This window comes from Triticum aestivum, chromosome 6B (assembly GCF_018294505.1).
Source record: "Triticum aestivum cultivar Chinese Spring chromosome 6B, IWGSC CS RefSeq v2.1, whole genome shotgun sequence".
NCBI lineage: Eukaryota > Viridiplantae > Streptophyta > Magnoliopsida > Poales > Poaceae > Triticum > Triticum aestivum.
In genome coordinates, this window is record NC_057810.1 from 126,398,588 (window position 1) to 126,426,051 (window position 27,464).

Here is a 27,464-nt window from a genome sequence, read left to right on the forward strand (position 1 = left end):
ATACTAGTAGTAGTACTATTTTTTTAGCACAATTTGCTAGTACTTGTATAAACACACACACACACACACACACGACATCGATCCTGTTTGCCGTTGCACCCCGGACTTTTTTAGCCCGCATACAAGTTTTGCCGGAGGTCAAAGTATTGTGAAAAAAATATCAACATCCATAATGTGAAATCAATATTGTTAGACTCATTGTGAAATGTAGCTTTATGGTATATATATATATTGTATTGTAGATTTTGATAATTTTTAATACAAATTTGGTCAAACTTTACTTATTGTAGATTTGACATATGCAGAGTAAAAAGTACTCTCGAGCACCGGCGTCGGCGCCGTACAACGGAGAAAAGATCAGCCGCCGGGAGGGGGAGCCGCAACACGATTCCATCAAACCCGAGGGGCCCAAACGCGAAACAGGCCCGGAACACACCAAAGATAAAGGAAAAAGGAGCCACCGAATTGCGGGAGGAATCGGCGAGGACACTTCCCCCAACGCCTTTCTCTCTCTCCACACCATCGTCGTCTCTTTCCTCTCATCCCTCCCTCCTCTCTATTCCCCCTGCTCCCTTCACCACCACCACCACTCCCCACCCCACCCACTTCCCACCAGTCCCCTCCCCCGCCACGCCACTTCCCCAGGAAGAAAAAAACCCCTCGGATTCCCGCCTCGGACCACGCGGCCCGCCCCGATCGCCGGCGAGTTCTTCACCCCCGGCGTTTCTCAGGTGAGGCGAGGCGCCCCGGAGGCGAGATCCCCCGCCGGAAACGGGAGGAGGGGATCCGGCTCGGCTCGCCCCGCCCGCGGCGGACGGGCTGATCCCTGTCCCTTGTTTCGCTAGGGTTTCTGACTGGAATGCGGTTTCCGTTTCAGGATTCGGAGGTTTGGCGCCCGGAGGAGGAGCGGAGGATCCGGCGCCCATGTCGGGCCACCTCGATCGCCTCGCGCGCCCAGGTGAGCCCGCCCCCGATCGATTCCCTCCCTCTCGCCTTTTTCCCGCGCGCCCTTACTCCTCGATTTCTCGCGGCCCTGGTTGGGTTGCCGCCCGCATTGGGTTGCCGCGCCGTGCCCGCGAGGCCACCGTGATCCGCGGCGTGACCTGTGGTGCTTCCTTGGAAGATTGGACTAGCCGCGCCGCCTAGGCCGCTGGCAGCAGGTTTCCTGGGTTCCGACTTAGAATAGTTGTTTTTTCGCCGCTGTCTCGTATTTGGAGCCGTATGTACGCGCCGGGTCGTAGGATGGGTTTGGCGGCTGCGAGGTGGTGACCTGTTCAATACCTTGTTGATTTGGCCTCATCGCAGGTGCTGCTGCCTGCTGTGGTCATCGGCTGGCTTCACGCGTAGTTCCCTATGCCAGGAACCGCTAGGCTAGGTTGGATTTTTGTGGGCGCTATAAACTTTTTACATCCTCGTGTCTGATTGCAAGCAGTTTGTTAGGCTAGAAGAGATGAAATCCTTTTGCTACGAGGAGAGGGTTCCTGTGCGATTTCCGCATGGCATGGTGGTGCCTTGACCTGTCACCTAATTTGTGACCAATAATCTTGTAGACAAGAACACCAGAAAATTTAATGCAAAAAGCACATGCCAATGTAGTTTGGTATATCAACTGGTGGAGGACCGGGCTTAGACCTTGTAATCAAGAGCACATGTATCTATCCTGTGGGGTTGAACCTTTTCGCTAACATCGTCTCAAAATATCACACCATCAAGTTAAGAAGGGAGATGGCTAATGATTCCGTTCATTTGATGCTACCATCCTTGTTTCTGAAACTTGGGAAGAAGTTGAACCTCTGGTGTTTATGCTAATTGTAGTTGTTATCATCTGACCCCGTAATGTTATAAAAATGAATTATTTTGTTCAATATTCCCAAAGCTTGTGTTGTTCAAAACTTGTCATGACATTAACCTTTGTCGTTTATTAATTCTAATGTTTAGGACGGGCTTTAGAACCCAATTTCACACACTTATGCTCATAAGTATGACGAGTATAATTTGATGTGGCTACTGTCTGCCAAGCACTCGTTGTTGTATCAAAGTAAATTAATGCTGCAATTTGGTGAACTTGGCATGATCGGTGGCTTATTTACCTTTTTGATGTCTCAGTCTCAGGTTTTGAAGGTTGTTCAAGTCACGATGACAGGAGATCATACGAGAGGAGATCAGATTTTGAAATCTCCGAAGATGAAAAGAAGACAAGAATGGGCTCTTTGAAGAAGAAAGCTATAGATGCATCGAGTAAGCTTAGGCATTCCTTAAAGAAGAAGAACAGGAGGAAGAGTGGCAGTCGGGTTCTCTCTGTATCTATTGAAGATGTGCGTGATCTAGGGGAACTGGAAGAGGTAGAAGCATTTAGACAGGCGCTAATTTTGGACGAGTTGTTGCCTACAAGGCATGATGACTATCATATGCTGCTGAGGTATAATCCTATTAATTATCACGCCCCTGTTACATGAACTTGGCTATAATATCTCACACTGGTGTCTATAAGCTAATTTAAAATGTTTTGTGTTTAGATTCTTAAAGGCGAGGAAATTTGACATTGAGAAAGCAAAGCAAATGTGGACTGACATGCTTCAATGGAGGAAGGAATATGGTACTGATACTATTGTTGAGGTCAGCTAGCCGAAATTAAAGTTATAATACAGTTCTGATTTGTTTGACTATAATTAACAGCTGGAGCCACATTTCTCTGTAGGATTTTGATTACACTGAGTTGGACACTGTTCTGGAATACTATCCTCATGGTTATCATGGCGTTGACAAAGAGGGGAGACCTGTTTATATTGAAAGGCTTGGAAAGGTTGACCCTAACAAGCTTATGAATGTAACAACTATGGACAGATATGTAAGGTACCATGTGAAGGAATTCGAGAGGAGCTTCTTGATCAAATTTCCAGCATGCTCTCTTGCGGCTAAAAGACACATCAATTCGAGCACAACAATTCTGGATGTTCAGGGTGTGGTATGTTTCTGAAGACTCAGTCTCCACAACTTGTCCATTTCCTTACAAGCCTGGTAACTAGCTAGTTCTGACTTGGTTCCTGCTTTTGCAGGGTTTGAAAAATTTCAGCAAAACTGCACGTGAATTAATTATGCGACTGCAGAAAGTTGACAACGATAACTACCCTGAGGTCTGGATTTCCACCCTACTCTTGCGATAAGCATAGTTCGGCATTCACATATTCTATTGTGATTTAGTCAGTTAAATATCCACCATTTTCTGTTCTATGTTCCAGACTTTACACCAAATGTTTATAGTCAATGCTGGCCCGGGCTTTCGGATGCTATGGAGCACTGTGAAATCTTTCCTCGACCCAAAAACCACTTCCAAGATACATGTAAGCATTCGCACGGACCACACTTTTTTTATGCTAAATTCACTTGATTTACTAGGTGCTATTGTGTTTCGTCAGGTACTTGGGAACAAGTGTCAAAGTAAACTGCTTGAAATAATTGATGCTAGGTAAGTAGCGTTCAGTGTACTGTTCTTGTAATACGTTGACTTGTTTTAATGAATACTCTGTTCTAATTATTCTTTTCATTTGTGATAATTGATCAGTGAATTGCCAGAATTTCTTGGTGGTACTTGCACCTGTCCTGAGTATGGAGGGTGCCTCAAAGCTGAAAAAGGGCCATGGAAGGACGCGAACATACTGAAGGTATGGCTATCAGTTTCCTGGTAATCATGTATCTATTACTAGTCACTTTCCTTTATTATCTCCTCTCTTAATGTGCTCATTATACGCTGATACCAGAAAGTCCTTAATGGCGAGGCCCAGTGTGCTCGGCAGATTGTAACTGTTTCCAATGGGACGGAAACTATTATTTCTTATCCCAAGTCTAAGTACCAAACGGTACGTCTCACAATCAATTTGTATTGTTCTATGCTTGAGTGATCTATGCGGGAATATAATTTGTTTTAACATGGAATGCCAGGTACGTGGAAGTGATACATCAACTGCGGAGTCTGGATCTGAAGCGGAAGATGCAACTTCCCCCAAAGCTCTAAGAAGTTACATCTCTCATCCTAAGTTGACCCCAGTTCGTGAAGAGGTCAGTAGTTTAGATTACATTGTGCTAAGATGCAGTTACTTATGAACAAAGAACCAGCCAATTGATCTATCACTCAAATACAATTGTCAATCAGCCTACTCTCAGGTAGCTGAACTGAAATTTGATGGCACTACTGTGCTCCAAACCACCAGTATGCGGCGGTTGATCTTAACTATTTGTATAATGACTACATTTCATAGCAAACAAAACAATTGGAACTGCCTTTCTCCATCAAACAACCTCATAGGTAGAGAAAAATAGTAGGTTCTAAACAACTAAAACCAATCACTACTCACTTTGTTGCTATCCTAATTTACTGGCTAGCTGTTTTAAATTTCCACATGTTAAAAAAGAATTTACAAACCCCTTTTCTTGTTTCTCTGTTGGGCACATGGATTGTGCTACATTGGTTTGAACTTGCCTTTTCGCCTTTCAGGTCAAGATGATCAGGGCCACTAGCTTTTCTACCCGTATGCCTGAATATGATATTCCTGTTGTTGACAAAGCAGTGGATGCAACATGGAAGAGAGAACTGCCTCGGAAGGCACCCTTACCATCCAAAGGTTTGTTCTTGTCAGTTCAATTGCAGGGTCTGAAAGATGTCTTCTGTTACTGCCAAAACCTGATATTTGCTGCTATTTCTTGAATGTAGACTCTTCTTTGGCTACCGCCACAAAGGCATCCAACAGGTCTTTGGATCAGATTATTCCAGCTCTGATGGCTTTTGTGATTGCTATTGTAACGCTGCTTCGGTCAGTTAAAGATGTTGCCACGAAGAGATTGGCAGATAAAAATGAGTCAGACGAACAAAGTTCTGCAGTATATCAAGACTGCATTCCAAAAGAGGAGTTCCGGCCCCCGTCACCAGGTCCTGGGTTTGCTGAATCTGACCTGTTCTCGCTAGTCTTGCAAAGGCTGGCAGAGCTTGAAGCGAAGGTTCATGCGCTTGAAGAAAAACCTTCTGAAATGCCTTGCGAGAAAGAAGAGCTGCTTAATGCCGCTGTCCGCCGCGTGGATGCACTAGAAGCCGAGCTCATCGTAACAAAGAAGGTAATTCCATGGCTTGCACTTCATTTTGAAAAAAAAAATTCCATGGCTTGCTGCTCACTGTTTCATTAGTATGAAAAAACCACAACCCCACTCCAGAACTTGTTGTATGTGTTATTATTTTAACTGAGAAGGTCAGTACTTGTCACTTAACCTGTGCATTTTCGAAATTCATCCAGGCTCTGCACGAGGCTCTCATCAGGCAAGAGGAACTACTTGCTTACGTTGACAGGAAGACAATTGCCAAGGCCCAGGTTTGTAACGCACAAGGCAATCAGTCCTTTCATTAGTGCCTTTTTCATCTCTTGATCTGTTTCTCATGTGTCATGTCTACCTTCCTTTTGCAGAAAAAGAAGAAGAAGCCGATGTCTTGCTACTAGGACGAGGAGAGAGAGACCCCCCTTGGTTCAGTTTTCTTTTCTCTGAGATGCCGGAAACGGTTGATCCCTTCGTTTTCCTGACAAATGTGAAGATGACAGACATATGGGTTTGTAAATGGACAGAAAATCCTGACATAAATAAAATGTGTTTTTGCGCCGAACTATGCCTGTTTCAGCCTGCCTGTCTTATAAATACAGGATTGCAGGCAGAATGCCGTTGTTCACCTGTCTTGGTTCTGCAGTTTGTTTACTCCATTTATTGGTTACACGCCTTTCACCATCACGAGCCTGGCGATACGCAGCTCTAGCTGAACTATGTGTAGTTCCATAGGATGCAAATAACAGGGGAAACAAGACCATTGTATTGTTGCTATGGCATCATTATGTTTCTCAAGGCCCACAATCCTCCAGCTGCAACCAGATTGTTGCTAAGGCATCACCAATTTTGTGTCAATCACAATTCAGTTACACAACATTCTTCAGAAGCGCAAAACTGAGCAGAGTCTTTACAAAGACAAAGGCCTTACAGTTCTTCTAAACACACAGAAAATATGTTTCGACAAGACGCGATCGGCATAGCTAGGACCTGCCTGCTCGGAGCGCTGCGACTACTTTCACATGAAACAGTTCGATCTCTGCTCCGAAGATAAACAAAAATACAAAATCTTGTGGCCTAATGTGGGAGTAGTACTACAATTCAGCCTTGGCATTCCAGATCGTATGTGTGTATGTATGTATCCTTTCTGCTGCATTTTTCTCTCTCTTTCTCTTTCTTCCTTTGCTCCCCCTCCCCCCCCCCTGCAGTCGCCGGTCGCCGCCGCCGCCGTCGGTCAGCGATCTTCTCCTCACCAACGGAATGGATTCTGCTGTTGGAGACAAAACTTTAATGAAATCAGCTTGTAAGATGAGTGCTTACCACGAGCTTGAGCGAGTAATTGACAAAAAACTACCACATTTCACGTATCCGTCCCACAGAACTACCACATTTTAAAAACTGACCAAAAACTTCAGATTAGTGATAATTTCGTGACAAAAAACTACCACTTTCGTAAAATAGCTATTTTAGACGGTTTAAACACGTTTATGACAGGAGGGGCCCGTTTGTCAGGCTGACGTGGCGGAAATCACCAACTCGGTTTATTTTGACTGCCATGTTGACCGTTATGGCGGGTGGGGCCCATATGTCATTCTTCTTCTTCCTCCTCTTTCCCTCTCTGACATTTTAACAAACACTTCATGTGCATCATTCGAGCACGTATGTGGTCGGGCAGGGCGTCGCCGCTCCTCCGCCATCGCATCCACCCAGCCCGTTGCCGGAGTGGTCCGTCCATGCCAAAGACCTCCTCCTCCGCGCGAAAGAAGCCGGCTCCGGCGCCCTCAGGCCAGTGCTCGCCCGCGCCGCCCACGAGCACCTCCTGTCCTATGCTCCGCGCGCTCCTCCTCCTCGTCCTCTTCTCGACGACCAGCGTCCACAACGCGTCCAGCTCCGGTGTCGCGCCCTGTCCGCTGCTGGACCCGGGGACGCCGTCGATGAACCTCGGGTGGAGCGTGCGGCTGCGCATCGCGCGCGGCATGGCGAGAGGCCTGGCATACCTCCACGACAAGAGCCTGCCGACCTGTTGCCGCCGCCGCCCGGAGCAGGAGGAGGGGCGAGCCCATTGGCCGGCGTCGGGCCTTCCTCCTCTGCCGAGGCGGCCGCGCATTACCGGGCACCGAGGCGGCAAAGACCACGACGAAGCCGAGCACCAAGTGGGACGTGTACTAGTTCGCCATGGTGCTGCTGGAGCTAGTGGCCGAGCGAGCGCTGACGAGCGTGGAGCTCTGCCAGTGGGCGGCGGGGGAGGACAAGGGGCAGCAGGCGTTCTTGCTGGCCGACGCGGCGCTGCGGGGGGAGATGGAGGGCAGGGAGGAGACGCTGGCGAGCTGCCTGAGGCTGGGGTTCGCGACCAGGCTCGCGGCGGCCAACGCCACGAGCTTGCAGACAAGGCCACCGGCGACGCGGTAGGGCGAGCTCCGCGTCCTCGACAGCGTGCCCATGCTCTGTTTCACCACGCGGGTACGAACACCAAGTGTTCGGTGAAATGCTTAAGAGAGAAAGAGGATGAGGAAGAAGAAGGTAGATGCTGACATGTGGGACCTACCTGTAATAACGATTAATCTATCTGTTGAAATAAACGGAGTTAACTTTTCCGCCACGTCAGCTCTGACACGCGGGTCCCGCATGTCATAAACAGGTTTAAAATCATAAAAACGGTCATCAACTCAACCTGGTAGTTTTTTGTCACGAAATTATCACTAATCTGGAGTTTTTGGTCAGTTTTCAAAATGTGGTAGTTCTGTGGAACGGATACGTGAAATGTGGTAGTTTTTTGTCAATTACTCAGCTTGAACCTAACAGTGCCAACTGATGCTGCAGACATGCGAGTGAGCGAGAGTGCCGGGGCCTTACCATCCCCTTCTTTTTCTTCTTCTTCTCGATGTAGGCCAGCACCTCCTCCTGCTGCCCCTTCGACGTCTCCAGAAGCTGCAATGCACATTGATCCACCATTAATGTAGAGAAGGCTAGACAGGGATGCTCGTCTGAATCATGTCATGTGTTGTGCACTTGTGCCGCTTACCTTCTTGGTGGACTCGAGCTCGGCCTCGAGGGTGTCGAGCCGGGTGGCGGCGGCGGCGAGCTGCTCGGCCTTGTCGGCGGGCATCTCGGGGGCACGCGAGCCGAGGGCGGCCACCTTCTCCTCCAGCTCGCCCACCCGCTTCGCCAGCGCATCGAACTGCGCCGTCGACACGCCCGCCACCACGACCGGTCCCCCGGCGCCGCCCTGCCCCTGGGCCTGCAGGAGCTTGCGGTTCTTGGCCATGGCCTCCATGGTGGCGATGCCCATGGCCGCGTCCATGGCGCGCTTCGGCGCGATCTTGCCCACCCGGAACATGGCCACCACCCCCATCACGAACGCCATGAACCCCGTCACCACCTGCCGGTCCCCGGCGTCGCCGTGCTTGTACGCGTCCGGCAGCGACGCGTACATATCTGCCACCATGCACAAACACATTTCCACTCTTCGTTCAGAACCACGCACAAACCAACGCCTCACTCCATTATCTCTCTCTCTCTCTCTCTCTCTCTCTCTCTCTCTCTCTGCTTTTTCATGGAGTGTTTATTTGGTTGATGAAGGGTGCAAAGGCCGAGCTGACCTCTCGCGATGGCGAGCTTCTCCGCGCTCATCTCGCCGTTCCAGTTGAAATCCATGCCCTTGTCCGCCATGGGGAAGAGATCGTCGTAGGGCGCGGAGCCCCCCTCTTTACCGGAAGGAGCACCTTGCGAATCCTAGGTCAGGGACGCAACAGAATTAGGCTACACAAAGTCAAGTTAGTACTAGTACTACTACTACCATGTAAGGGACCAACAACAATGCTGTCCGGCTCACTACTGTAGCAAATCCGACAAATGCTACTGTAGGTGTTAAGTTAAACATATTCCTTCACCTTGGCCTCTTCGTTTGGCACCTCAGGGAGGGGAGCCATATGCGGCGGGTGTTCGATCTTGTCGTGCGCCGCCTTGGGAGAGTCGGTGGCGTCACGGCGCATCGACTCTTGCTTCTGCAAAGGCAATTTTCGTCAGGGATGCGGACGATAATGTCGGGAAAGGAGGCCATGTAATCTAAAACCTGCATATATGAGTAGGAAATCTCGTGGCAACCTTTGCAGCCGGTGCAGCATCGTCCTCGGTGATAGTCTTCTCCTCGGCGCTGGCAGGGTCCGAGTTGTTCATTCCGCATCTCCCCAAGCCACATTGCACCATCTGAAGAATCAAACCACAAAATGTTCATGGTGCCTATGCTCAGGAGTGGGTTCAGCTGTAGTATAGCATCACTACTACTTCCATTGTGCACTAGCAAATATGCATTCCCTTGCATCATGTATGAACTCTGATTGTTGGAAAATAAGCATTAACCTTTATGATTTCAGGGTCCTTCCACGGTCCTTTGTCGGAGCGCATGCAACCTCCGCCTTCGCATACGCAAGTGCCCCCGAGGAACTCGGGCAATTCACTGTCGAACCCCGCAGAATAAGAACAAAACAAAAAAAGTGAGTTCAACTGCAGGATGCTGCTGATACTAATGCAAAGCAATCTCATTTGAATTTGTCAGTGCCGCCAACTTGCAAAATCCTTTGAGTTACAAACCTGGGATCAATAACTTCCAGCAACTTGCTCTGGTACTTGTTGCCGAGAACCTAAACCCCAAGGCATGAACCGTAAACAAAAGAGATTATAATTCTTGATCAAGTTTATAAATTAGCCGATGACGGCTAAAGGATAAGAACTGGAAAGGAATGGGTTACATGGATCTTGGCTGTGGTCTTGGGGTCAAGGAAGGACTTGACGGTGTTCCACAGGAGCCTGAATCCCTGACCGGCGTTGATGATGAACATCCGGCACAGGGTCTGCATCGTCAGTTAAAATCATCAGCCGAGCATCATTTCCAGGAAGAGATATTTGGCAAACATGTGATCAATAAATTTTGTTCCTGGCACTCCTTGTCTAGAGAATTTTCTGTCCAATACTTCTAGTTGACAACATTAATTTTACGAGAGCGCAAATCTGCTAAAAAAACAGGTTGACCATATTGTAGACAAATACAAAGTACTTCCTCCGTAGTGATCTAAACGCGCTTATATTTCTTTATAGAGGGAGTACACGATAAAATTGGGTTTAATTCTCAGGTTAACATGAAATTGCTCGTGCCAGTTAATACGCCGTATTAAGATTTGCAGAACTTTCTCAAAGAAACTCAATACCGAAGCAAGGGCCGTCAATGGAGCACTATCACTGCACACGCATCGGCATATCATATCTATATGGTATACCTCAGGGTAGTTATCCCCGTCGATCTTCTGGAGCTGCCCGATGAGATCCCTCGCAGCCTTGTTGAAGTTCTTGTAGCCCTGAGACATGCCAAACAGTGTCACATCAACTTTTCTCCAGTATGGCTGCTAGCTCTATGAAAATGCTGAAGAAACTAGCTAGGCATGGATCAATCTTCGATAATGGATGGACGACGAGCACTTAGTTAATTACCACGCCGGAGACGTCGAGGATGGTGGTGCTCTGGTCGACGTGGCGCTTGACGGAGATGGAGCAGGCCGGGAACTTGAGGGCGAAGGCCCTCTCGAACTCCCTCACGTGGTACCTCACGTAGCGGTCCATGCTGGTGACCTGCAGCAGCTTGGTGGTGTCGATGGCGCCCAGCTTCTCGATGTAGATTGGCCGGCCGTCCTTGTCCACGCCGTGGTGCCCCTGCGGGTAGTGCTCCAGCACCTGCTCCACCTCCTCGAATTGGAAATCCTGCGTACGTACGTCCAATAGTTGCATTCATCTTCCATTTTCCAGAGAAGACGGTGATGGAAGGAGATCTAATGGAGCACGCTACGCTACGTACTTCCATGATGGTGTCGGTGCCGAACTCCTTGCGCCAGTTGAGCATGTCGGACCACATCTGCTTGCTCTTGTCGATCTCGAACTTGCGGGCCTTGAGGAAGCGGAGCATCATGTGGTAGTCGTCGTGGCGCGCCGGGAGGAGCTCCTCGAGCACGAGCGTCTGCCGGAACGCGTCCACGGAGGCCGCCTCCTTGGCGTCGCGCACGTCCTCGATGGCCACCGACATCACCTTGCTGCTGCGCTGCCGCCCCGACCGCCGGCTCAGGGAGCTGCGGAGCATCTTGGAGGAGGCGCTCATGGCGCGGTGCCGGAGCGACGCCGAAGACGCCATGCCGGGCGCCCGCGAGGTCGGGGTCGAGGCGGCGCCATCCGCCGCCGCGGCGGTGGGCGTCGACATGGGACGGCGGGGGTGTAGTCGGTCGTCGTCGCCTTATTTCGCGGATCGGTCACCGGCTAGCTAGCTAGCTATCGGGGACGGCGGCCGGCCGGGCGAGCGCCGCTGCACCACCACTGTCCTGAACGATCAACCACCGCCGGCCATTGCCACCAGTTAGTTTCCTGGATCGATGGAGAAGAGATAACAAGAACCGATTCACACGGATCGACAGGCGAATTACCTACGTACGTACCAGGGAGACGGCCTTGGGGGGAGGGTGAAATCTGAAATGGAGAGGGGAAGAAGAAGGGTGGGGACGGGGAATGGCGAATGCTAGGTAGAGTTCGTTGGTGCATGCATGGCCCCGGCCCGCCATGGGCGTCCCCTTCCCCACGAGGCTCTCCCACTATTTCAGGCACCATGGTAGCTGCACCGCTCCTAACTTTAACTTGGATCATGTCTGTTTTGATAACTGGTTTACCTAGGTCAAACTATCACGTTACTAATTACTCTCTCTGTTCATAAATATAAGATGTTTTGAATATTTCAATATAAACTATATACGGACTAAATGAAGTGAACAAACACACTAAAATGTGTCAATATATGCGAGCTGAGCATAGCTCAAATGGTAGCTTCCTTGTGGTGGAACCACGCCATCAAGGTTCAAGTCCTAGACTTGGCACCGGTGTTTAAATTTTCATGTGCGTCGGTACATTTATAGGAATGAGTGATTGTACATGTATATGGTCATCCGTGATTGTACTACGTTAAAAAATATATCTTATATAATGTATGTGCATCCGTGATTGTACATCCGATTCAGAAAAAAGTTAGAACATCTATATAATGTATGTGCATGTATGTCGGCATCTATCTAAATACATCTGACTAAGAAAAATGTTAGAACATCTTATATTTGTGAACGAAGTGAGTAGTACAGAAGTATTCAAACAGTACGAATTAGGCTGCAAAATAAAGTAGTTAGGTCGATAACTTTTCATATCTAGTAGTCACATGTGCAGATGCTTGACTGCCTTGGAAAGATATGCTAACAAATTACAATTCAAAACAAAATAACATGATTTATTATTATTATGGAACTAAGAGAAATCAATAATGTGGATATACGTAACTATGATGGAACAAACCATAAAGTGAAGGTCCAAAACTGACTGTAAGTCCAAGTCAAAATACTGTGCTAATTCAAAAAAAGAAAAGATAAATTTACTTTCTTTTGCAGGAGGGGGGGGGGGGGGGGGGGGGTTGCCAATTTACATATTATCGAAAGGTGATGTCATGTTTCTAAAATAAAAAAAGTAACAATACAGATATAATCCACTTAAAAGATGTATATAGACCAATGCTCTCCGTCACGTGATGGTCAAGGTAATTTTTGAAGCTCTGGCAGGAGTAGGGTGTTACCTCCTCCCAGGTGGCCAAGATGTGAGTAAATTCAATGTAGTGCCTCACCATCTCGATCCGCCGCTCTCACGCCCCTTCGAACAAATACGTCGTCGCTCGACAGCACTGCCGATACGGAACACCGACAAGCAGTGACCTGGGCCATCGATTCTGGCCAATGCAGATGTTAGAATAATTCGAGGCACACGTAGACCTACCGGAGGGGAGAGGGTTTTGGAATGGAATCGGAGAAGCCGAGGACGAGGGTGGGCTCTAGACTGGTTGTTTCACTTTCACATGGACTTGGTTCGCGCAGCCCTGCCACAAGGTTTTTCCAATGTGCTAGGCATGGACCCCACCTGTCGGTGGGATGGCAATGTCGGTTGTTCTACAACATTTCAGAAGACCAAAGACAATTGTTTTAAAAAGAAACAAAAGATGCAACACATATTTTGTTTTCTTTCTTTTAAAACTAGAAGAGTGAAACTCATCGTTGTATATTATTGTAGTTGAACAATCTTCCATGCCTCTCAGGAAGTGATCGAAGTTTTCAAGTGGAAGACATGGTTTGGTATTGAGCACGGTTGGCAAGAATACGATGACGAGGAGCTGCCTGCACGGCTACGACGGCACCAGCTGTAGGTCTAAAGTCCATGCTACATGGCTCCCTGGCGCCATGGGCAGATGCTGCCGTTGGGCTGGCTGGCGAAGAAACTGAACCTAGGACGTCCATGCTACAACGGCAAGCCGACGGAGCGTGGGTCGCTCGCAGTACATGTTCTGCGACTCATACAGTAGCTACTGGTACACACGCCCTGGTACTTGTACTAGCTACAATTAATAGGAAATCGCCAGCTTTAAAATTACTACTCCCTCCGTCCCATAATATAAGAGGGAATACAACACTTTTATGGAGTACTCCCTCCGTCTGAAAATACTTATCAAAGTAATGGATGTATCTAGATGTATTTTAATTTTAGATACATCCGTTTTTATCCATTTTTGCGACAAGTAATTCCAGACGGAGGGAGTACAATATATAAAAATATAAAATAAAGGATTGCTGGCTAGATTCGTTATTTATGCAGTTCAGTTCAGTGCATCTGTATCTAGAGAAGTTAACTGCTAGTATGAAGTTAAAGTCTGAACCAACTCCCAGATTTTCTGCAAAACGAGTTCATGAGCAAACTCTGAAAACACCCAAACTTCTCCAGGTTTCCTGCAAAATGAGTGCCCCGCAAACTGCCACCCTCAGCTACTACCTGATTGTTTAGTCTTAAATAAACCTGAAAATAAAAATAAATAAACATTAGATACATTTGAATATAAACATATAAACAGAACAAGTGGCAGATGAAAAAGAGAGGAAAAAAAATCCGAGTAAACAGAAATGGATTAAGAACACATGTCCCTTTCAAAATGAAATGAATAGGGAGCTATCATTTTGATTTTCAGGAGAGATACAGAGCATATGAAATAGCAAGTTTCAGTTTCAAGATTTGGTCAACTGGTTACAATATTTCAGGAAAAAGAAAAGGCGGCGATGGTTATTGGACATTTCGGTTGAAGGCTAGGGAAACTTCCGATTTATATAAACGATGTATGGGCCAGTTTGGAGTTATGCACTTGATATGTTAATCATGCCTGCTAGACCAGAATCACTCCTTTACATGATGAAACATAGTTCAGGAAACACTAATTCTCCTGGATGAAAGGTCCATGTTAAAAGACACAGATAGTTTTCAGCAGCACTTCATGGTGCTGCCAGAAGACGGTATGATTGGAAGAAAAAGTTCAATTAGCATTCTACAGAAACATCTGCCATGAGAGACGGCGAAATGTGATTCTCTTTAGCTAGTGCGCATGCCAAACATATTACTAGTGCCAGTAAAACATGAAATAGAACTTAACCAACGACATGCTGATATTCGGCAACACCGCGGCAGTAATATACTAGTGGTAATTGGCAAAAAGTTCACAAGATTGCTCTTCCAAATCATGAACTGCATGGATTGAGTAAGAGATATATGTAAAAGGAAAACAAACTCCTAAACATGTGAATGGATGACGATGGATCAATATAGAAGCATGAGCTAAGAGATACAGTATATAGTACCCAGAGATAGATTTGACTGGTAACTCGGCACACTTCTCATTTCGTGTGGTGTCTATCTGAACGAACTAGAACATCTGCCAAAGTCTTGCTTTCTGTGTTGTCCTTCTTGCCTGAAAACAAACTCATCTGATCAAGATAGATGAACTTGAACAAATAGTAACAAACTCAGAGCTTGCCCACACTGATCAACAAATCCTACCATTAGGATACTTTAAACAAATTCTGTAGTAGATGACCTGCAAAACAACTTAATGGAAATGCACAGTACCACATGAGCCTCTGGGCACTAATCTAAATGTATAATTTTACCACCTAACTATTTCAGCTGCCTCTGTGGGGAGGGGGCAGAAGTTTCAGGTTGGCTGCATGGTGTTTTAGGATTGAAAACACGTGTTCCAAGTGCTACCACCATTTTGAACCGATGAAGAGATGATAATCAGTACTCCTTCCATTCCATAATTCTTGTCGTGGTTTTAGTTCAAATTTAAACTATGGAAAGGAGGGAGTACCGTTGTTACAATTTTAGGTAAAATTGGTGGGTCTGTCTAGATCTCAGTCGACTTAGACTTCGCGAAGTCTAAGTCGACTGACATCATATATAAATTGATTGCAGGTTTAACTAGTTCGCATGACTGGAGTCAGTTTCCTGTTTGTCTTGTGTTGGACTGTGTTGGCCTTTGTTGGCTCACCACGTGGGCTGCTGTTGGGCTGTATTGACATTGTCCATCGTTGCGCCTGTGTTTGTTTTTTTATTTTTTTATTTGTGTGTTTTACTGGAATTGCTAGAATATTGTTACGTTGGTGTATTGCTACACAACACAATGTAGCTCTTATTTTTTACATTAGCATTGCTAATGCTCTGTTCCTTCTTTTTGTGTCATCTTGTTTTTCTTTAATATTTTTTTACAATTTTTTTATATTTTTAAATGATAAAGAAATATTTAATGCAACAAATAAAAAAAATAAAAACTAACATAATATAAAGAAGAAGACAATTTAATTTTCTGTGACCAACGAATAACTATATGCGACCGACTAGTGTGCAAATGGGTATCAATATTATTTTGGAAGGGGAAAAAGTAATTTGCATGTGAATGACATGTAATTGTCTGCAACATGTAATTGTGTTCGATCGAGGACATGCAATTGCATGCGGCTGACATGTGTGCAACTGGGTAGACGGACAAGCAACTCATGTGGCCGACGTGTGTGCCACCTGATGGCAAATATTTAAAAAGTAAAAACAATTAAGTTTGCTAGCAAATATTTAAAATACGGATTTGAATCTTCCCTCATCCCTCACAAAACAATAAAAAGTTGCACTCTCTTTGAAGACATGCAATTATAGTCGGGCGACGCTTGCACTTGCGTACATAGTAGCATCTGCAATTGCCTTCCTTCACCCGGATATAACAGTACTGAGTTGGAGTTGCAATCAGAAGACGCGCATGCAATTGCGTAACTATTAGAAGACATGCAATTGCAATCGGGGCGAAGCTTGCAGTTGCGTGCCTACTAGCAAACTCCCTTCACAACAGTATTAAAAATGTGTCCGGGGATTTGGACAAGTAACTCTTCTCTCTTTTAATATGCTCCTTTTTTGAGAAAATGAGCTCTGCTGTCAGAATCAGATACAAAAAAATAATGTTCATCCTTGGAAAAACAAAAAAATGCAAAAAGAAAAAAGGAAAAAAATGTGTATGATTTCAAAAAATAAGAAAAAAACACATACTGGTTGTGAGATCGGGTGTTTGATTTGTGTTTGCGGGCATGGCAGAAAACAGGGGTGTTTGGTGCTTGTGTGACACATAGCGAGGGTAGGGGATTCACGGGGGAGCTTCCCCCTTCGACCAAGAAAAAAAGTCTAGTTGCAAAAAACTTTTGTAAAAAGACATGTAGTTATAGTCTAGGGGACAACGCTTGCAATTTCATGACTAGTTGCCCCCCTCTCTCTTGTTTGCGCCCCTCCGACAAAACAAAGGCGCCTAGTTGCCACTACGTTAGAAGACACTAAGTTGCGACCATGCTAGAAGACATGCGGTTGCATGAGTATAGTCAGACATGCAACTGGACACCTCTCTCTCGTTGTCGCCCCCTTCGACAAAACAAGGGTCCCCCTAGTTGCGACCAAGTTAGAAGACATGCAGTTGCGTGCCCGTTGTGGGGCATGCAACTGGCCCCATCTCTCTCGACGGCGTCCCCTCCGACAAAACAAGGGTCCGCCCCAGTTGCAACCATGGTCGAAGACATGCATTTGCATGCCTAGTGTGGGACATGCAACCGATGCCTCTCCCCATACAACAAAAAATGGAAGTTGAGTTGCAACCAAGTTATAAGGCATGCAATTGTGTGCCCATTGTGGGACATGCAACCGGTGCCCCTCCCCGTATAATAAAAATGGAAGTCGAGTTGCAACCAAGTTGTAGGACATGCAGTTGCGTGCCTAGTGTTGGACATGCAACTGTGCCCCATCTCTCTCGATGCCGCCCCCTCCAACAAAGCAAAGGTCATCCCAGTTGCGACCAAGTTAGAAGACATGGAATTGTGTGCCCATTATGGGACATGCAACTGGCGCCTCTCCCTGCATAATAAAAATGGAAGTCGAGTTGCAACCAAGTTATAAGACATGTAGTTGCGACCATGGTCGAAGACATGTTGTTGCGTGCCTAGTATGAGACATGCCAGTGGTGCCTTTCCCCGTACATAAAAAATGAAAGTTGAGTTGGAACCAAGTTATAAGACATGCAGTTGCGACCATGCTCAAAGACATGCAGTTGCGTGCCCATTGTGGGACATGCAATTGGCGCCCCTTCCCGTACAACAAAAATGAAAGTCGAGTTGCAACCAAGTTATAAGACATGTAGTTGCGACCAAGTTAGAAGACATGCAGTTGCGTGCCTAGTGAGGGGCATGCAATTGGGCCCCATCTCTCTTGACGCCCCCTCCGATAAAACAAAGGTCATCCCAGTTACGACCAAGTTAGAAGACATGGAGTTGCGTGCCCATTGTGGGATATGCAACTGGCGCCTCTCCCCCCACAACGAAAATGGAAGCCGAGTTTGCAACCAAGTTATAAGACATGCAGTTGTGACCATGGTCGAAGACATGCAGTTGCGTGCCTAGTGTGGGACATGCAACTGGTGCCTCTCCCCGTACAACAAAAAATGGAAGTTGAGTTAACATTGCAACCAAGTTATAAGACATGTAGATGCGACCATGCTCAAAGACATGCAGTTGTGTGCCCGTTGTAGGACATGCAACTGGCGCCTCTCCCTGTACAACAAAAATGTATGTCGAGCTACAACCAAGTTATAAGGCATGCAGCTGGGCCCCATCTCTCTCAACGCCGCCCGTTCGACAAAACAAAGGTCCTCCTAGTTGTGATCGAGTTAGAAGACATGGAGTTGCGTATCCATTGTGGGACATAAAACTGGCGCCTCTCCCCGCACAACAAAAATGGAACTCGAGTTGTAACGAGGTTATAAGACATGAAGTTGCGACCAAGTTAGAAGACATGCAATTGTGCGCCTAGTGTGAGACATGCAACTGAGCCCCATCTCTCTCGACGTAGCCCCCTTCGACAAAACAAAGGACCCCTAGTTGATACCAAGTTAGAAGATATGCAGTTGCGTGCCCATTGTAGGACCTGCAACTGGCGCCTCTCCCCGCACAACAAAACTGGAAGTCGAGTTGCAACCAAGTAAAACCAACAAAAGGGCTATACAACTCCTAGCTATGTCCCAGTAATACATATGAGGGGATTTGAGTTCAGAGATAATCCTCAAAAACATGGATCTAATTTTGTGAAAGTAATGTTTCAGCAAAATCATATTCTTCGACCTACTAATAAAACAAAACAAGTGAATTGAATCACTCCTGCTAATGGCTTCAGTAATGTGTATGAGGGGATATGAGAGAAACACTTCTTGAGACACCAAAAAATATCTCACTAAAGAACAGTATAAATGATAGCACTCACCAGATTGAAAAAAGAAAAAATGTGTCCAAAAGAAGATAACTAGCAGAGGTTTATATCCTAAAAAACAAAAGAGAATGTCAACTTAGCAAAAACCCTAAACACACGTCTGTCTTGTCACCTTCTCATGAACAGAGAAAAAATGCACTATACTCTCTGTACAGAGGATGTACAGAGGGTGTGTGAAAATTTCTCTATAAGTACGTACAAACATAAAAAAAATTTGTTGATAAAATACTACTTCCAGTACAATCCAACGGAGAAACACACTTCATCTTCAATCTCTTGGCCTACTAAAAGAAATTTAGTACTACTAGTTGTAAAACAATCTTTACTAGAAAGAACCTCAAAATATGAGTAAAATATTTTTTGGTAATACATAAATAAGAAAAGCAAAAACTATAAAAAGAAATAGGCAATATAATAAACAAAAAAATCATGTAGAAAGGACATCAACAAAGTTAGAGTAAATATAGCTCAAGCGTGTCAAAATGTTTGTTTTACAATTTTTTAGATGGTCCATATTTCAATAAAAAATATATAAATATAAATAAATGTAAAAATAGCTTAATAAAAACAATAAATAAATACACTAAAATAAAAAAGAAAAAATAAAATAAAAAGGAAGGATAAAAGTAGACGTGAATACACAAACTGAGCTGCCCTAGTGAGCTTCTTACTGTGCACACTTGCCAAACAAAAAAATAAAGAAAAATACAATGCATTCACCTGGAAGACCTGTCAGAAAATAAAAAACAGAAAAGAAAAAATATAAAGAACTGCAAGCGACAACCCATAGCCCAGATAGGAAAGCAATGCGGTGGCAGAAGGTCCAGTGCCCGCTGGGACAAAGCCCAGTACGTTTTGGACAAGAAATACATCAGGGCAACAGAACACAGATCGATCAAGGCAAAAGCAAATCGTACAACTAATCTCGTCGACGGAGACTTCATTAAATCTCAGTCGACTGAGATATAGCAAACCCCAAAATTGGTACTGCATCTTACTCCTAGATTGTAACTTGTGTTAGTATGATACTCCCTCCGTCCGAAAATACTTGTCATCAAAATGGACAAAAAGGGATGCATCTAGAACTAAAATACATCTAGATACACCCCCTTTTATTCATTTTGATGACAAGTATTTCCGGACGGTGGGAGTATTTAGCAAGCAAAGATAGTGTATTGCCAATCATCATACACCTCTTACTATGTAGCATTCACACAGTCCCCCTCATCGAAACCTATATCCCCTGTTCCAGTTGTTACAAGACATGGATAACAATAATTCCGAGTGATAGTTATTCTCTAGTTATGCAGAGAGAAAAATGTAGGCATTATCCAGCAACACTATTCCTTGACTGCAACTTATGTTACGATGTCACACAAATGCATCACAATTTCTCATACACCGAATCCAGACAAATGCATCACAATTTGTCATGCATCTAACTAATTCACAATCAGAGCATATTTGCAAAGGAAAGAAAAACAAACAAAATCTCTTTTCAGAACTTCTGTTTCCCATCCACAATTTCTTTTCAGAAAACAAACAGTTATAAAGATAGTGGCTTTACTCGACGATCTCACATTATGATCAACAGATCCTACTCTTGGAACACTAGTAGACAGGCTCATTGAAATAAGATCACAGAGGAAAGAACTCATATGCAATGAACCCATTCACAAGGCGTTCAAGCTTCAAAGCTTATGTAAAACTAAGAAGCTATGTAAGCATGCAGCTTAGTAGCAATTGAATCGATTACCTGCGGCATAGATCCGGGTCGATTCAAGCGAGGGTGGAAGAACGCATGATACACAGAACGTGGAGCCATTGTGCAGAGAGCTCCCAATCACCTCCTCCTTGCTCATGTCCACGCCGATGATGTGCATGCCGACCGTGAGGTAGATGACGTTGCCGTTCAGTGGGTCAAGGGCGCCAATTTGTGGCGTCGTCTTCTCCGGCAAGGGCAGCCACGGGTAGTCTCCACCCGCCCAGAGCCGGCTGAGCGCCATGCGGTGCTCCAGCGTCCAGCCGCCGCCCTCGTCGTCCAGCGCAAAGGAGCTGAGTACGAACGGCTCACGCTCCCACACCTCGGCGTAGCGCACCCTTCCCTCGCTGACCCCCATGCGCCGGTACCTGCCCAGTGCAGCTCTGGACACGGCCTTCATGCCCTCCAGGTCAAGCCACCCTGCCGCCCGCTCTGGGCGTGCTGGCACCACGCTGCCCCTCGGCAGCTCGACGAAGTGGGGCTCCGGCCGGTCGCTGAACGGGTCGGCCGAGATGACACCCCAGCTCAGGTCAGCCCACCACAGCCGTCCGCCGAAGGCGAACGCTTCTTGGTCAGTCCGGCCCGTCTCGGAGTAAAACCGCCGAGCGAGCGGGAGTTGCCACGGCGCGGTGACCGCGACCTCCCACTCTGCTGTGTCCGAGAGAAAGAGGAGCATCATGTTCCCCTGCAGCTCGGCGACGGCGAGCCTGCCGGGATCCCCGTGCGCGCGACCGGCTTGGGTGAGGACGCCCATGTGAGGGCCGCACCCGAACTTCTCCTGGCCGGCGCCGATCGCCGGGAGGCGGGTCAGTTGGCCGGTGAGAGGGTTGCAGAGGAAGCGCGTGATGTCTGGGGTGTGCCCGGGGTCGAGGCCGGTCAGCTGGCGCACATGGTTGGCACCTTGCTTGGCGAGGATGGGGGCCGTGGCGTGGAGATCGTAGACGATGAGGAAGAGGAGGCCGTCGGCGCTGGTGGAGCAGACGCGGCCGATGAGGAGTTGCGTGACGTCGCTGTCGGGGTCGGGGCCGGCGCCGGCGTCGACTAGGAGCGCAGGCACGGTGAGGGCGGAGAAGCGCGGGGGCTCGACGATGCGCACGGACGCGCCCAGTGCTGCCGACCGGGTGGTCAGCGTCACCTGGTCGAACAAGATCCAGGGAGGACGGGAGTAGGCACCCATGGAGGTGGACAGGGAGCGGCTTAGGCGGCCGGAGATGGCGGCGGAAAGGCCTAGGAGGCGCCGGAGCGACATCGTGATGCTGCGGTAAGGCGACGAGAGATCGCGGCAGAATGAATTCCGATGGTAAAAGAGGCCTCGGCTCTCGTGGACTCGGTGCACGCAGCTGAGGTATGGGGGGTGGTTGGAGGTGGCAGGCGCTGATGAAAGCTGCGTGGGGTTGTTCCACTGCGCACTCACGTTTACACCTCTACCGAGCCCACAGGTCAGTGATTACAGTCCACATGGACCCGGTCTATGCACAGCATTCGCATGTCGGTAGTCTAATCTCTGCAAAAAGATGGTTTTGAACGGGCCTGTGCTGGGCATACGTCATCGTTTTCCCGCCAAAAATTGCTGGAGTGGCTTTGTGCTCTATGCCTCTATTCGACGGTTGTCCGCTAGAACCCCAGTCATACCGTCCTCTTCCCCGTCTCAGCAATCTCAAAACTTACAATTTGCTTGTCTCAAAAATGAAAATTCATCCAGCCTGTGAACTTTCAGAAATTCCGGTAGGAACATTTTCGGCGGAAAACAGAAATTTGAACTAGAACAAAATAAAATGCCAGACCGAAAACCTGTCTTTTCAAGTAAACTGTGACCCATGAATAGAAAGCATGTGTTCCATGTGCGGAAATTACTACAAATACTCATTGAACATCTTCTGGGCTTAACTCCCCTTCATAGCCGCTGCTAGAGGGGACACCGGCAATGCTCGTGCGTTCCCCAGGGAAGGCGACAGCGGGGCGTTTTCTGGTGGGTGCGCGGTGGATCTGGGTTTGCTCCGCTCTAGGGAAACTGCCTCCCTCGACGGGGGTCTCTCCTCGTTACAGGAGGCCCTGGTTGGGATGATTATGGGTAGTTGCGATTGATCTGTGACCTTAAGGTGTTGCCTTATGTAAATAGTGGCCCCCTGGATGCTATCCCCAATGCGCGAGTGGGGGTTGACATGTTGCTGATCTAGATGTGCTCTAGTGGTACCATTGAAAGTGCAACTATCCCTAGGTGGTTTTGGTAATTCATATCAACATATAGCTCATTGAGCTAATACTATTCCAAGACAAATATTGTAGGAAAGCTCAATGAATGACATTGGCATGGATGATGAAAGTGGATCCCTCAAAATATTAAGGACAAAAGGATTGGCTCAAGCTCAAAAGCTCAAGACTCTACATTTTATATTTTAGTGATCCAAGATCACATTGAGTTTATAGGAAAAGCCAATACTATCAAGGAGGGATGAGGTGTTGCTTAATGAGCCTCTTGTTTCAAGTGCTTAGTGATATGCTCCAAAAACCCTCAACTACTTTCTCATATCCACATATGACCTAAAACTTAAGTCAAAATCGGTCCCACCGATTCTTTATATCCGGCGCCACCGAGTTCAGATGTCATAGCCATTGCCACAAACCCTAGGCAAATCGGTCTCACCGATAGGGATCTCGGTCTCACCGAGATGGGATTGTAATCTCTCTGTTTCCCTTCGTAACGTTTCGGTCTAACCGAAGTGAGCGATCGGTCCCACCGAGATTGCAATGTAAACTCTCTGTTTCCCTTTCGTAACATTTCGGTCTCACCGAAAAGAGCGAATCGGTCCCACCGAGTTTACCTGACCAACTCTCTGGTTAGCTAATTACCAAAATCGGTCTCACCGAGTTTGTGTAATCGGTCTCACCGAGATTACGTTATGCCCTAACCCTAACCATATCGGTCCCACCGAGTTGCATGTCGGTCCCACCGAAATCACTAACGGTCACTAGGTTTACTGAATCGGTCCGACCGAGTTTGTTGATTCGGTCCCACCGAGATTGGTAAATTGTGTGTAACGGTTAGATTTTGTGTGGAGGCTATATATACCCCTCCACCTCCTCTTCATTCGTGGAGAGAGCCATCAGAACAAACCTACACTTCCAACTTACCATTTCTGAGAGAGAACTACCTACTCATGTGTTGAGGCCAAGATATTCCATTCCTACCATATGAATCTTGATCTCTAGCCTTCCCCAAGTTGCTTTCCACTCAAATCTTCTTTCCACCAGATCCAAATCCTATGAGAGAGAGTTGAGTGTTGGGGAGACTATCATTTGAAGCACAAGAGCAAGGAGTTCATCATCAACGCACCATTTGTTACTTCTTGGAGAGTGGTGTCTCCTAGATTGGCTAGGTGTCACTTGGGAGCCTCCGACAAGATTGTGGAGTTGAACCAAGGAGTTTGTAAGGGCAAGGAGATCGCCTACTTCGTGAAGATCTACCGCTAGTGAGGCAAGTCCTTCGTGGGCGACGGCCATGGTGGGATAGACAAGGTTGCTTCTTCGTGGACCCTTCTTGGGTGGAGCCCTCCGTGGACTCGCGCAACCGTTACCCTTCGTGGGTTGAAGTCTCCATCAACGTGGATGTACGATAGCACCACCTATCGGAACCACGACAAAAACATCCGTGTCTCCAATTGCGTTTGAAATCTCCAAACCCTTCCCTTTACATTCTTGCAAGTTGCATGCTTTAATTTCCGCTGCTCATATACTCTTTGCATGCTTGCTTGAATTGTGTGAAGATTGCTTGACTTGTGCAAAGATAGCTAAAATCTGCCAAAGTCTAAAATTGGGAAAAGGTTAAGTTTTTAATTGGTCAAGTAGTCTAATCACCCCCCCTCTAGACATACTTCAAGGTCCTACAAGTGGTATCAGAGCTTTGGTCTCCATTTGCTTTGATTTCCATAGCTTTTGGTGGTCATAGCCATGGTTTCACAACCTAGGAGAGTATGGCGTCTAGCGAGGGAAATTATCACCGTAGAGGTCCTTACTTTGATGGAACTAATTTTGCTAGTTGGAAGCATAAGATGAAAATGCATATTCTCGGACATAACCCTGCCGTTTGGGCTATTGTGTGTATTGGCTTGCAAGATGAATTCTTTGATGGGAGGGAACCAAACCGTGAAGCTAGCGCAGATGAATTGAAGATGCTGCAATACAACGCTCAAGCTTGTGATATCCTCTTCAACGGATTATGCCCTGAAGAATTCAAGAAAATCAGCCGTCTTGAGAATGCAAATGAAATTTGAGATACTTTGATTGATATGCATGAAGGTACCGACTCCGTCAAGGAATCCAAGTTGGATGTGCTCCAAAGTCAGCTTGACAAGTTCAAAATGAAGGATGGTGAAGGTGTCGCTAAAATGTACTCTAGGCTTTCTCTTATCACAAATGAGATTGCTGGCTTAGGAAGTGAAGAGATGACCGACAGATTCATCATTAAGAAAATCCTAAGAGCATTGGATGGAAAGTATGATACTGTGTGCACATTGATTCAAATGATGCCCAATTACAAGAATCTCAAGCCAACAGAAGTCACTGGTAGAATCGTTGCTCATGAGATGTCACTCAAGGATAAAGAGGAACTTCACAACAAGTCAAGTGGTGCTTACAAAGCCTCATGTGAAGCTCCTACATCATCAAGTGATAAACAAACCTTCAATGAAGAATTGAGCTTAATGGTGAAGAATTTCAACAAATTCTACAAGAGTAGAAGCAAAGAAAGAAGCTCTAAGTCAAGGTCCTACAATGACAAAAGATCTTCCAGTCGAGAGCGCAATTGCTACAATTGTGGGAGACCCGGACACTATTCCAATGAGTGTACGACACCCTACAAGAGAAGAGAAGATTCTCCCAAGAGAAGAAGTAGAAGAGAAGAATCACCACCAAGAGAGAGAAGGAGTAGAGATGATCGTTATGAACGAAGAACATCCCGGAGAAGCAAGGATTCAGAAAGGGAGGACAAGTCATCAAAGAGCTACACAAAACGAAGGCATCAAGCTCATGTTGGTGAATGGGTATACGGTTCCGACTTTGAACATCACTCCGAGAGAAGCTATCACTCTGACTCCGAACATACTCAAGATGAAGGTGTTGCCGGTTTAGCACTTGTGTCGACCAACTCCTACGACATATTTGATTCACCAAATGAAGGAATTGGAAGATGCTTCATGGCTAAAGGCCCCAAGGTAACTCATCCTGAGTATGTTGATTTCAATAGTGATGAAGATGACTTGTTAGGTGATGATGATTTACTTATTGACAACTCTAGTGATGAATACTATGATGAAACGTCAATTAATCATGCTAAACAAGATAAAACGAATGACAATGATAAGGAGAAGATTGAGCTTTTAACTAAAGAACTAAACACTCTTAAGTTAGCTCATGAAACTATCTTAGGGGATCATCGAGAACTTTTGAGGACTCATGAGAAGTTACGCTTTGAAAAGCTCAATCTTGAGCAAGAGCATGAGTTCTTAAAGGCAATCAATGATGATCTTCGCAAGAAAAGTTCTTCTTACATTGCCAAGCGTTTACTCTTATCTACTTACATGCCTCAAGTCAAGTCTAGTAACAAGAACAAGAAGGATTCTTCCTCTAGTAGTAGTAACAATAATAATGCTAAATCCAATATTGTTGCTTCTAGTAGTTCTCTTGATTCCACTAATGATTCTCTTAGCCAAGTTACACTTGAGCAAGAAAATAGCTTATTGAAGGGAATTATAGAGAAAGGTGTTTACAAAAGCCTTGCCGGGAGTAAGCAATTCGAGGAAATTGTACGCAAGCAAGGAAGGCACCGGAAGAATCAAGGTGTTGGTTTTGAACGAAAGTTCAATGCCAATGGAGTTGAGTGGGAAGAAGATCAATACCCCAAGACGAAGTTTGTTCCTCAACAAGAGAAGTATGATCCTACTTCCTTCAAGGGAACACAAGCACAAGATGATCTTCCACCACAAGACCACAAGAACAAAGGCAAGGACAAGCTTCAAGAGGAGATTGATGCATTTGAAGAAGCACCTAAGGCCTTGGTCAAGTGGGTTCCCAAGACTACATCAAGTTCTACTTCATCAAGTACAACTACAACTCCAAGGATTCCCATCAAGATGATGTGGATCCCTAATAAGAAGAACTAGAGAGTTCTTGAGGGTGACTCCGCCAACATTCTTCACTCATATCATTATGGCAAGGACAAGTGCAATCAACTTCCATATCTTGCACTAGTTCAAGGAGTCACAAACCCTCATGTTGGTAAGGCAAGGGACAAGGTAACCTAATGTTTTCATGGACATCATCTTGTGTGTGCATCACTCTATGTCTATGGACATTCTAGTTTGTTCCTTGTGGGACTAACCCATGTAGGTATTGAAAGTGCAACTCACTTCAAAGGATTGCTCCAAATGATCTACATCAACATTAAGCATCCACATCTTCAACACCTACATGAAGTCATCATCAACAAAACCCAAGGTTAGTTCATCCCTCTAAGGGGGGATCTCACATCTAGGGGGAGCTTAACTCTAAGAATTGAGTCAAAGAAACTCTAATGATGTGAACACATCAATGCATTATGTAAAAGTGGTAACCCCACTTGAGCTTAAACGATGAGTATGACCTATGATCAAATGTTCTCATTTGACTCCTAAGTCAATATACTCATATATAGATGACCTAGTCATCGCCAATTGTTTGATAGATGCTAGAATTGGTTGTGCATGCTTTGCCATATATTTTATTTGCCATCTTATTGTGTGAGCATGTTGGTTGCATATTTAACTCATTCGAGGACATCCACTTGTTGCTTTGATTGATTGGTTTCTTTTTCTTTTGCCAAGTGGATGGACAAGAATGCCTAAGAACCTTCTCTAGCTATCTA

At 46.2% G+C, this 27,464-nt stretch overlaps 2 protein-coding genes across 9 annotated transcripts; one reads left to right on the forward strand and one right to left on the reverse strand.

The window, feature by feature from the left end:
* The first annotated feature begins 473 nt into the window (after positions 1 to 473).
* Positions 474 to 5,644, forward strand: LOC123136106 (phosphatidylinositol/phosphatidylcholine transfer protein SFH6). Of its 6 annotated transcripts, none has more exons than XM_044555398.1 (15): positions 474 to 731; positions 878 to 958; positions 2,107 to 2,419; positions 2,517 to 2,616; positions 2,699 to 2,965; positions 3,057 to 3,134; positions 3,240 to 3,341; positions 3,417 to 3,466; positions 3,563 to 3,662; positions 3,759 to 3,857; positions 3,940 to 4,056; positions 4,493 to 4,619; positions 4,709 to 5,106; positions 5,283 to 5,357; positions 5,451 to 5,644. In XM_044555398.1, the coding sequence occupies exons 2-15, from the start codon at positions 925 to 927 to the stop codon at positions 5,481 to 5,483; spliced, it is 1,893 nt and encodes a 630-aa protein (XP_044411333.1). In that variant the 5' UTR covers positions 474 to 731; positions 878 to 924; the 3' UTR covers positions 5,484 to 5,644. The 6 variants fall into 6 exon arrangements, with proteins under 6 accessions (XP_044411333.1, XP_044411334.1, XP_044411329.1 ...); XM_044555399.1 differs by having other exon boundaries at positions 2,113 to 2,419; XM_044555394.1 differs by having other exon boundaries at positions 3,240 to 3,466.
* Positions 5,645 to 6,219: 575 nt separating this feature from the next.
* Positions 6,220 to 11,690, reverse strand: LOC123136107 (phosphatidylinositol/phosphatidylcholine transfer protein SFH12). Of its 3 annotated transcripts, none has more exons than XM_044555401.1 (13): positions 11,553 to 11,690; positions 10,925 to 11,438; positions 10,564 to 10,830; positions 10,353 to 10,430; positions 9,828 to 9,929; positions 9,670 to 9,719; positions 9,439 to 9,535; positions 9,184 to 9,285; positions 8,970 to 9,083; positions 8,679 to 8,811; positions 8,102 to 8,514; positions 7,933 to 8,007; positions 6,220 to 6,349 (listed from the first exon to the last, which is right to left on the reverse strand). In XM_044555401.1, exons 2-13 carry the CDS (start codon positions 11,318 to 11,320, stop codon positions 6,329 to 6,331), a joined length of 1,848 nt encoding a protein of 615 aa, XP_044411336.1. In that variant the 5' UTR covers positions 11,321 to 11,438; positions 11,553 to 11,690; the 3' UTR covers positions 6,220 to 6,328. The 3 variants fall into 3 exon arrangements, with proteins under 3 accessions (XP_044411336.1, XP_044411335.1, XP_044411337.1); XM_044555400.1 differs by having other exon boundaries at positions 11,541 to 11,688; XM_044555402.1 differs by having other exon boundaries at positions 6,282 to 6,346; positions 11,541 to 11,688.
* Between the last annotated feature and the right edge of the window lie 15,774 nt (positions 11,691 to 27,464).